This window comes from Varanus komodoensis, unplaced genomic scaffold, assembly GCF_004798865.1.
Source record: "Varanus komodoensis strain SLA01 unplaced genomic scaffold, ASM479886v1 scaffold100, whole genome shotgun sequence".
Lineage (NCBI taxonomy): Eukaryota > Metazoa > Chordata > Lepidosauria > Squamata > Varanidae > Varanus > Varanus komodoensis.
Window position 1 is genome coordinate 1,113,973 of NW_025335270.1, and position 11,703 is coordinate 1,125,675.

Consider the following 11,703-nt stretch of genomic DNA (forward strand, 5'->3'; position numbering starts at 1 on the left):
ACTGGCCCAAAGTCACCCAGTTGGCTCCATGGCTGAGTGGGGACTCGAACCCAGGTCGTCTGAGTCCCAGTCCCATGCTCTTAACCACTACACCACACTGCCTTACCTGAACTGTTCAGCACTTTTTCGCCATACACAATTTTGACTGCCCAGAAGAACATAATGGGAATGTCTGTGTTGTTGCCACTGTCTTCCTTCTTGGCTTTCAAGTGAATGGATGGCCCAAACAGCGATTCCATTCAAATACCCTCTCCCTGGGATTAACCAAAAAAGGCTTTGGCAGGTCCCTCTCTTCATGGTGCTCATCTCAATACGCAAGAAAATATGCTTCTGTTTATGTGCATAGTGAAGGGTTAAAGGTATGCTTACTGGTAAACCCAGTTGAGTCCCGAATCTCTGTGTCAGGAGTATGTCAACAGATTGTACTCTGTGCCAAGTGAACTGTTGAACAGGCAGGCCCACTCTGCTTCGCATGAGTGAAATGTTCAGAGTCTAGAGTCTCCCTTCTCTGCTTGTCTTTGAACTCACAGGGATGCTTTACAGTAGAAGCAATCCAACCAGTGAATTGAGTATGATAATATTGTTGCCAGATCAGTGAAGCAATATTTTCAGCATTATAAGCTGTTAACACATGGCAGAAAAGGTGAAGGGCACATAGGTATCACTGAAATCCAGGTGGTAATAGAGCAACATCTTTAAGTCCCAACTGGTACAACGGGACAACTGTGTTGCTCTAGGTGGCTCCAACCAATAGCAGGTTAAAACTTATTTTGAAGCTCGCCAGAAAACCTAGCAGCAGGATTGAATACTAATATCTAGAGATGCAGAAGCACACAGACAGTAAGGACTTGCAAAGTATTTCTTTTCAAAATGCTAGATAATGTACAGTTTTTCAGTGGGTCAAGTTTTTTCTTCAAATGACAGGTTGACGATTGCTACTTCATACAAAATAACATTTGCTGCACAGTTAATCTTGATGAAAACCTGAAAAATAACCTCTGTGGAAAAATCATCTCCAAAACAGGATTCATACTGTGAAATTATTTAGCTCAGCTTGCATGTTCCAGTGGGCACGCTGCAAAATAATTCCCAGTGTTCACTTGGGAAGGCAGAGTCTTCTGAAATGGACTCCGTTCATGGGAGATTAGATCCATGGAGGTACTTTGAGACCCTGGCGTAGAATCCGGGTTATTACTTCTCAGCACAGCCAGCACCCCAGCTTCAGGTCCCATGGAGATCCACACTGTCATTGGCCACATGAATGACGGGTCCACCAGAATCTCCCTGAAAGGTCAAAATGCGGGGAGGGGGTTAGTATTCTAACCCTAACCCTCAAACTTCCTTGAGAAACTTTTTCTGCACAGCTCAGCATTTTGTCACATTCCAACCATCAAAATCTTAGCAGGAGGCCTCGTTTTCCAAACTCTAACCCTAACATGCTGCATACCCAAAACCCTAATAAGGGACACACTTTCACTGAAAATGGGGCGATTCTGAAAGAAACTTTCTTGAGAAGCTTTTTGTGCATAGCTCATCATTTCTGCCCATTCTGAAAACATTACAACAATCAAAATCGTATCTGGACACCTCATCTTTCTAACCTTAAAAATACCCTATGTGGAGTAGCTCTTTCTGCACAGCTCAGCATTTCGTCCCATTCGAAACACATTCCAATCATCAAAATCTCAAAAGGACAACTCGTTTTCCTAAGACTGTACTAACCGGGTGAACACTCCTAACTGTAACATAACCCTAAACTTCCAATGTATATAGGGTGATTTTGAAAAATTCTTCCTTGAGTAGCTTCTTCTGCGCAGCTGATAATTTCTGCCTATTCTAAACACATTCCAACCGTCAAAGTATTAGCAGGAATCCTCGTTTCCCTTACACTAACCCTATCATGCTGCACACCCGTAACATTAATATAGGGCTAAAGTTCCACTGAAAATGGGGCGATTTGGAAAAAGCCTTCCTTGAGTAGCTTTTTCTGCACAGATGATCATTTCTGCCCTTTCTAAACACATCCCAAGCATCAAAATCTTACCAGGACAACTTGTTTTTCTGATCCTAGAAATACCCTTCCTAGAGTAGCTTTTTCTGCACAGGTGATAATTTTTGCCCATTCTGAACACATCCCAACCATCAAAATCTTAGCAGGACACCTTGTTTTTCTAACCCTAATGCTTCCCTGCTGCAACCTGATGCACATCCCTAACCATAACCTAGGGCTAAAATTCCATTGAAGATAGGGCAATTATGAAAGATGGCCATTCCCAGGACCTGAGTTCACAAAATGCGATGAGGTGGGGATGTTCCATAACTTACCTTCTGGTCCCAGTCTAAAAGCATTGCAGGGCGCAGCAGCAGAGCCCGGGGAGCGGCCGCTCCAGTGTCTGTCCTCTTTGCTTCTTTGCACCATTGAGGCCTCCTCATACAACTCATGAATTGTTGTGGCCTTCTTGCCCTGGAGAAATCAGTCTGGGTTTGCATGACACAACAACCCATCACGACTCACAGCCTGTAGTGGGTTATCTTGAGAATAAACCAGTCAGTCTCTCACTATTACTTTCTTCTGTTGTTGTTGCTGTTGTTTTGAATAAAATAGATAAAAGACTGTATATCACAGCTTATAAGAAAACTGTATTTTAGTGTCAGCAATCATAAGTCATTGTGTGGAATTTCCCAGTTGTGTATGTGCTTTTTTATGTGCATCCCCCGCCCCCACACACACACACATATATACACAATCTTCTTGAATTTAAGAGTTTACTGGCACAATTCCTATAATAACCCTGTTGCAGGAAGACTGGATAAAAAAGATTAGGGTGTGGAAGGAGAATCTTTGAATTTAATTTGAGGTGATCATTTTATTTCTTAAGGTGTCAGTAAAAATATTGCCATTCAAAGATTAAAAAGAGTATTTTATGTAGCATAATCTAATATTGACCATCTAAGCACTGAGGTGATTTCATAGTGTGAGAATATCCGTTCCTGAAACAGTCCTCTTTTCTTCTCTTCTCTTCCATGACTTTCCAGTCATAAGACACTCATCATGCTTCAGTTCTTCTGTCATCAATATGGTCTTTGTATCCTCCTTAACATTAAAATATTAGGCAAGTAAAACTCACACTTTTTAGACAAGTGATGGGAAAAATCCATGTCCCATATTTAAAACCTTGCAGAATATAAAGTGAGCCTTTCATCTTGTATATTCCTTTTTATTCTACAACAACAGCAACTATAAGTGAGATCCTTGCAAAGAAAGCACTTGGTGCTAATTAACCTGGGAAGAATAGGATAAAGGGGGTGGTTGAAATACTCGATGTCAGTCTACCTTCAGAAAACATAAGACAGAAAACCTTGATAAGGCCCATTCCTTCCTTCTCCCAATTCAACACCCTTCTTAAGAGGCTTAGAAGAAACCAAGCTGCAATATTAATCAGATATATTTACTGCCATTAGTAGTAACGATTTAGGCTTCTGGTTCCCGAAATATCTGGCTGTCCATTCATCCATATTTCCCGGATGATGCACTCTCTTTCTTCCAGTCTTTGAGCTCTCTCTAGCTCCTCAGCTGAGGTAAAGACATTCCTGTTCAAAGTCCTTTCAAACCTGTGATGCCACCGTGTAGAGAGGTCGGATATGGTGTCTGAGTCACTGTCAATACCACTGCTATCTCTGTCAGTGTCCTGCGCTGGCTTCTTTGTTGGTTTACAATCAGTTTGGCAGGAGATTTGGAGCACTAAAGCCAGCAAGGTCAAGAGGAGTCCAACACAAATGCCAGATACAAAATACAGAGCAGCACGCTCAGGATTTTCTGAAAGATGGAAGAGAAATGGTTTTTAAATGGTGAGTGCTCCAGCTACATAAACTGAGAGAATCTCAGTCCATAACACATTTTAAATCATATTTTTGCCAGTCAAGGTGATGGAGGAAAGTTTGAGCCCAGGGCAGAAGAAGATGGATTATTCTGAGAATGAAGAGAAAGATTTGTAGTGGGAAATGTTTGGAGACTACACACAATCCACTGAACCCCATGGGATAGGAGATAAACAAACTGAAGTGCTATGGAATAGGAGAAAGTGGTGGGGATAAAATGATTGGTGGTGGCTATGATCATCTAACTGGCTGGTAACAGACTAAGGAACACAGGTGAGAAATTAGAGCAAGATATATGATTTTAAAAAGTCAACAGGTTTGGAAAAGCAATAGAGTTTTGGATTGCAAAGGAAAAAATGCAACAAGCCAAGTACACAACAAAATCCCACTGTCAGGGATAGGACATTCTGGAGGGCTTTCATTTGGAGGTTGACCAGATGTCAGATGTCCCTTTACAGCACACAACAACACAGAAGGAACTGGGGGTACAGAGAGATCTGTGGATGGGGAAACATGTTCAGGGTCACATCCAACTGGATGCTTACTCTAGACATGCTTACTCAGAAGACCTATTGCGTGCAATAGAATTTATTCCCAGGTAAGTATATGTAGGATTGGAGTCTTCCTCTTTAAGTTAATATGCTCAGAACTGTAACCTGGCTTTTTCACCCTGAACATAGTTTAAATAGCTGGATCTGGAGAGAAATTGAGTGATGACTTTGGAAATTTATAGAACAACCATCCCAAAACAAAGGAAACCATGCAGGTCCAGTAGAAATTAAAATGGTAAAAATAATTTAACTGCTAAAAGTATTCATTACAAAACAGATAATGCTAAAATCACCTGACAAGTGTGAACCCATCAAGCCATTAAACATTGCTGGATGCTTTAAAATGCCTCAGCATATAGGCCAGCCTTAACCCTGACATCAGAAGGATGCCAAAGTTGGCACCATTGAGGAGATAATTCCACTCTCTAACAGGATCTCAGTCTTGCCTGCATTGAGCTTCAGTGTATTAGCCCCTCGTTCGGTTCATTTTTACTGCCAGGCACTGGTTTAGCACATCCACACCCTCACCTGATGGGAAGGAAAAAGAGGAATAGAGCTGTGTGCCATCAAGATACTGATGGCAACTCATTTCAAAGCTCTGGTTGACCCCACTCAGGGATTTCATGTACATAAAACTGATCCCAAGGAACCCTATGCTGGAGAATCCACCAGGCTGAGCAATATTCCCAAAGTACCACCTTCTGGAGCTGCCCATTCAAACTGTAGCAGGAGCACTGCAATGTAGCACTGCCAGTTCAAACTCAGATAGCCACCCCATGAAAATACCATGGTAGAAAGCTACCAAGATATCCAGGCGTATCAGCAGGGATACACTGCCTAGAACTCTCTAGCAACGTAGGTCATCATATGGAGTGACCAGAGCTGCTTCCATGCCAAAACCAGCCTGATCCCCAACAGAAATGGATTCACATAATTCATCTCCAAGAGTGCCTGGAAATGATGGGCCATCGTCAGCTCAAGGATCCTGCCAAGGAACATTTCCACTGGCCCACAGTTGTAGAGATTGTCTTGCTATTGGTCCAGAGAAGACTTCTTCAAGGATGGTCTCATCATTTCCTCTTTCAACATAGGGCCACTCCATCTTGCAGTGATGCAGTGATAATCTCCTGGCCCAGGCAGTTGTTCTCCCCTCTGCTGGCTTTTATAAGCCATGAGGTACAAACAGCCAGTAAGAGTGGTTACATGATTCTGTCCAAGCATCTTATCAATGTCTTCAAACTGTATGAAATGAAACTGCACCAGGCTGTCTTCTGGGAACCTTACATGATCCAAGTGCCATAACAGTGGAGTCTAAGGCCAAGTCAATGTAAGCAGTTTTGCTCTGGAAATGCGTAGCAATATATTACAGCAAGTCCCAGATTGGTTTGAAACTTCCTTGGAACCAGCATGTAATAGGCTCCTGACAATCCTAAGATTGGGCAGTGGATAGAAGACTGAATAAAGGCAAAAAGTATCTGTTTATGCATGCTACTTTGGCTACCTCATCTAATTTAATAGAATTGTGGATGAAGCCTTATCCTGCACCAACCCGGCATTTAAAGCAACATCCAGAGACCCAAGGGCAAGCAGCAAACCTGCAGGTGCAAGGAACAATGGAACATGCAGCACAGTCTTAAGTATCTGAGGAATGTTTCCCTCACCTGGCTAGACTTCCTCCTAACACTCTATCTTCTTCTACTCATAACTATACTGATTGCCCCCACATACAGGTCCCTCATCTTGGCCCCTTGTTCTCCTTCCCACGCCTGGACTAAAGCTCTGTGAAGAAGCAGCTAGACTCCCTTCCCATGAGGACTATGAAAGAACTCCAACCAGACTGGCCAAGATGTCAGGGGTGGCCCCTGAACCTTTTCCCCCATCCTCAAGGGGAGCTCCCTTTGACATTATTCTCTGAGGATGTCATGGTTGCCTTGCCTCAGGCAGCCTTCTGAGAATCAGATCCAGCTGGAAGAGAGTTGCTGTTTGTCAGCCCTCAAGGAGGTGCTCTCCTTCTGCAGGGGAAGGAAGCTTCTCTAAGGACAGGAGTCGCAATCCAGCCAGCAAGCAGGAGGCAGAGCAGGAGGCTGGGCAGTTGATAAGACCCAGCTTTCTCACTTTGTCTTCAGAGAGGCTCAGTCAGTTTGCATGTCTGAGGTCCAAATGAGAAGCCATTTTTGGCTGCAATTCTTTCTGCCTCCTCATTTGACTGGGAACCAGGAGCTTCAAAGCAGTGTCCTCTAGTCCTGAAATCTTTGCCCAACGGTGTTGTAATTTTTGGTAACGGGCCAAAAAGTAAGTGAAAAACAGGTCATGGTTTTCTCCTAATTAAATTTTGGTTATGTTTAATGGGGCTATTTCCTAAAAATTGTATAGGTTTGTGCCCAGAGAGCACTGGTCCACAGTGCATTCCTACACTCAGCAGCATGCCATGCTCAGCTTGCAATTAGTCCGTATGGTGTTTATGCAAATTGGCATGCAGCCACACAGCTTAGTGAGCGACCTTAGGCCAGTCATTACCCCTCAGTGATTAAAATGTGTTTAAATGCAAAGGAGTTCACCTTTGTGAGCATGAAGAAAGGTGCCCAGGCGTATACCTTTTTCCACTGGCACCAGGTTGCTTACCACTGCTCTAGATGACTTCCTCCAGACATTTCATGTAGATATTTAGAGCCGGTGTGGTGTAGTGGTTAAGAGCCTGGGACTGGGACTCAGGCAATCTGGGTTCTAGTCCCCGCTCAGCCATGGAGCCAACTGGGTGACTTTGGGCCAGTCACAGACTCTCAGCCCAACCTACCTCACAGGGTTGTTGTTGTGAGGATAAGATTGAGGACGAGAATGATGTAAGCTGCCTTGAGCCCTTTGTTGGAAAAAGGCAGGATATAAATTGAAAAATAAATAAATATTTAAACACAGAGAAAAGACGACGAGAGGGTTCTACCCTTAAAGGCAACCTAAAATAATTTGAAATAACTGAAAATAAACAGAATAGTGTGAAACCTTATAATCCAAAGGTCACCTTCTGAAACCTTCTGCAGAAGGACTGAGAACATTAGAACAACATGCCTCCCAAGACCACCTGAATAGACAGTCCAGAAAGATACCATGGCTGATAGTATTGAAAGCCATCAAGGGATCAAGTAGTGCTAGCAAGGTTGCTCTCCCCCACTCCCCATCCAAAATCTATTCTGCAGTGTACATCATACACTAGAGTTAGCAAAAGCTGTTTCTGTCCCAAACTGATTCTGGAAACAGACTGGAAAGGGTCCAGATAATCAACAACCAATAAACAATCCAATACTGCCTGGAATTGGGAAGTTAACACATGCTTCAGGATCTTGCCCAAGAACAGAAGATCAGACACTGGCTGCTAATTATCCCAAACCATAAGATCTAACTTGGGTTTCTTTAATGAAGGACTTGCCACTGCCTCTTTCAAGGAAGTGGGGACTTTGCCAAAGAAGCATCAACAACTGCTGAGGTCCATATAAACAACCACCTCTGGCAAATTTCAATAGCCAAGATGGACAAGGATCAAAGGAATACATAGTAAATCACAAACCCTCAGTACTTGAGATGTACAATGGGGCAGGGAACATTTATGGATTTGGAGAACTGGTTATCACATATACATTTTTGCAGGATGAATGTGGTCATCAGGTCCATGTCCAACATGTTGCCTTGAGCTGCTCCTGTCAGGTGGACAGTATCAGTGGGTCCTCAAGTCAGCATCTATGTTGAGGAGCCTGTTTCACTCCAAGGAAGGACAGGACAGAGCAAAGCTGGCTCCCAAACTGAAGTGGCGGCTAGAAGAACACTTCTCTAGCTGCCACTGTGCATGAGAGCCAGTTTCTCTGCACCCAGGCTTTCACTGCTAGGGAAAGACTAGACAGAAGATGATCACCAAAGCAATTTCCCTTCCTTCATTTTCCTGTATATGGATCAAAGCAGACTCCCTTATATCACCATCAAAACATGGGTCAACTCTGTGTCCACAGAAGACTTGTCATGAACACCCATGAGGACTGGTGCAGTGGATCTACATTTTTGTACCAAAGCAGTGATAAGAAGCACCAGATCTATAATTTTTAATGTGCAGTCTATACTAAGCTTTCATTTGACTTTGAGTATCTCATGTAAAAATAATATTAGTAAATTAATAAATTAATGTAAATCAGTAAAAAGTAAATTAATGTTTCCTTTTTATTTACTCTATCAGACATTTACTTTCTTGCCAGGCTGTGATGGTGCCTATGGCACTTTTTCAAAATTTCAAATTATCAATGGCATAGAATTCACAATCCAGAAACAGAATCCAGTTGAATCTCTCTCAAGGTACAGAAAGCAAGTTACAAGGCACTGGAGCTTAAAGAACAAGGTTGTTCTAGCTAAAACTGAAGCCACAGCTTCCTGAGCACCACCCAGGGCTCAGCTACAGTGGCAAAAGTCCTACTTAGGAGGGTCTTAATCCTGAGTCAGTTGTCTACTTTTGAGTGGTCCTCCTTGGCAAGTGAAGACTTTTCAAGGAGATCTCCTGGTTGCCTTTTGAGGCAGCTATGCTCTCATGGACTCAGTGGTCACCCAGCTTCCACTTCAGAGGCAGAGCTCCGTTCCTCCTGCAGGGGCAGACCTGAGGGCCCAGGAGCTACCAGATCTGATGTCTGTCTGTGGGAGCTCTTGCTCCTTCTCAGAGGAGGATTCCTTCAGCAGAGGCATGGCATCGGATCCAGGCTTCCCACCTCTGCCAGCCTCTGGGAATGGTAGGAGAATTCCTTCCCATTGTGACCAAGGGGAGGAGAACTTTAAAAAAAAAACCCTGTTTCACCAGGGGTCGGGTAGGAAATGCCAGTGCTCACATGCATGCTCCCATCCTGGCTATTACAAGCTAGCAGGGCTGTGGATGCAGCAATACATTTGCCTTATTCCCCACCACCACCATTAGGATTGCTCTGTGAGCCATTAGGCTGCATCAGCTCTCTTTATGAACCAAAATCCTAAATTCCTTTCAAGCTGGAATGAGAGAGAGAGAGAGAGAGAGAGAGAGAGAGAGAGAGAGAAAATCTTAACTGTAAATTAAACTATTGAGCTCAGATTTAAAAAAATAGCCAGTAAATATGCATCAACTCATATTAAGGAGTGTGTACACTGTGAATGCAGTGCACCACCATATATTGCTGCTGGTTTTGAATCAAAAGTTCTTGTTTCCATGTTTTTCTGATGGAGAAGCATTTTTTTTTTTTAAACCCTCTACAGGAAGTCATCTTAAAGCAAAATCAAAGGGATAAACTTCTAGGAAAGGGAGATCATTTCTTTGCTTGTTTTCCTCTCTTCTTCCCAGAAGAGATGAAGACTCAACTGAGGTAAGCAGAAGAGAAAAGCAGGAGAGTGGAGCAGAACTAGGGGAATCTACTCATCCCTGATCCATTCAGTTCCCAGAAAATTTAAGCAGATATATTGAATGCAATTTTCACATCAGGAGGGTCCTTTCAAAATACATATATGAGGGAAAGAATGGGGGGAAATCATACAAGATATACAGCACAAATCCAGATGTAGAGAAAAGCTGTACCTGAGGAAACACTTATGCATCTACACTTAGTTAATTTTAAGATGTTACAAGAAGCCAAGCTGTCTAGCTATAGCCAGCATTAGTTTCCCCAAATTACGGGACAGCAAGCCTGTAGTTATTTCTGCCTGAGCAAGTATCGAAGTGTGCCCTTAACTGGCCTTGAGAAGCCATCATTTTCAGCCAGCCATTTGAAATACAGGGACAATAGCACCAGCTGGTCTTCTGTGAGTGTTGTAAGGACACTAGCCTGAGATGTGCAGCCTTTGTGGCAAACACCCCCACTACCTTTTCATATCATTCATAATCATTTTGCAGAGAACAACGGATTTTCATCAGATAGAGCAAATACATTTACCATACTGCTTTTCCTTCTTGTTTTGGATTTCATCCTTGAGCTGGACTTAGGCCTGAACTCCCACACCTTCTTAGCTCCAAGCAAAATACTTTGGTTCACTCCAGAATCAAAAATAAAAAGCTTTAGGGGGCAAATAGATAGGAATGCTACCCTTAGGTACATAGATACAGCCTCAGTAAAGAGAGAGAAGTAGATAGAAGACTACCTGTGATAAATGAGTACGCTGCTAGGATATTGCTGAGCAATGCCATCTCTGTGCTGGTCCTCACAAGCTCCATACTCCTGCTGTTGACTGCTCTCTTCTGTGTCTCCCCCACTGAGAGGAGCAAGGGCTGGGTGGTTTAATGGGTAAAAGGTAGCAGACCTCTTCTTCGTCTCCTCCCCCTCCTCTGTTTTGGAACACAAAAAAGTGGGGGATGAAGCACATCTGATCCCCCTGATCAAGTAGAGCGTTCTCCTGCCTGTCGAACTCTGCAGTCAGCAACCAAAATCATCGCTGTGAAATGCTCTGGCATGAAGTTTGCTGTTAGACTTTAGCTGACTGCTCCAAAACCACTCCAGGCAACTACTGTGCTTGTTTGCGTGCAAGCTAGGTCTACCGTCTCCTGGTTTCCTTCACTTTCAAGTCACCAGTTAGACACACCCAGATGATTTACAGCAAATATATAATCAGCACCTTTTTTCTCTCCTTCCTTCCCATTTTCAAATCAAAAGACGCTTTATCAGAGTTGATTCCCAGCAAACTTGTAATAGTACAATAGCGCACTCTAAAAATCAGAGTGCAGCAGGCGGCACTATTCTTGATCTGACTGTAATTCTATAGTTTGTGATGTGCTCCTGGCAAACAGTCCCCCTTTCCTGCCAGCTTTTATTAAATAGAGGAAAGGTCTGTAACTCCCTTTATGACTTCTTAGAGGAGTTTGCATTCTTAATGTTTTCCCTGTAGCAGAGCAGAAGGGTACAGTGAATATGAGTTAATGATTGGATTTTATTTGTTGAAGTTTTGTAGCCAAGGAGGCTATTAATTTCTTGAACCTGAAAGAGACCCTTTCAGAGCTTATCAGATCACTGCAGAAAACTTGTACTTGATTTATTTGCAATACTGCAGCCAGCAGTGATACTCCAGGAATTTTAACACATAGTAGACCATAGTTCAATCAATAGTTGAAGGCTTTCAAGCTCTTTCTCAAAAGTCAATCTGCCACTTTCATTTGGCACACTTTGAATAAGTGGAACACTGAACTGCTAGTGTTAATTTCAAGAAGGTGACAAGGCCTGGTATGTCAAATACTGTTTGTCAGTGCTTCTATCTGCAGATTGAGAAAGTCTACATTTCCACTCATTTCATCTCA

General features: G+C 43.0%; 1 protein-coding gene across 1 annotated transcript; it reads right to left on the reverse strand.

The window, feature by feature from the left end:
• Positions 1–3,270: 3,270 nt before the first annotated feature.
• EVA1A (eva-1 homolog A, regulator of programmed cell death) lies at positions 3,271–10,629 on the reverse strand. Its single transcript, XM_044419256.1, has 2 exons — positions 10,557–10,629; positions 3,271–3,817 (listed from the first exon to the last, which is right to left on the reverse strand). Exons 1-2 carry the CDS (start codon positions 10,627–10,629, stop codon positions 3,459–3,461), a joined length of 432 nt encoding a protein of 143 aa, XP_044275191.1. The 3' UTR covers positions 3,271–3,458.
• Between the last annotated feature and the right edge of the window lie 1,074 nt (positions 10,630–11,703).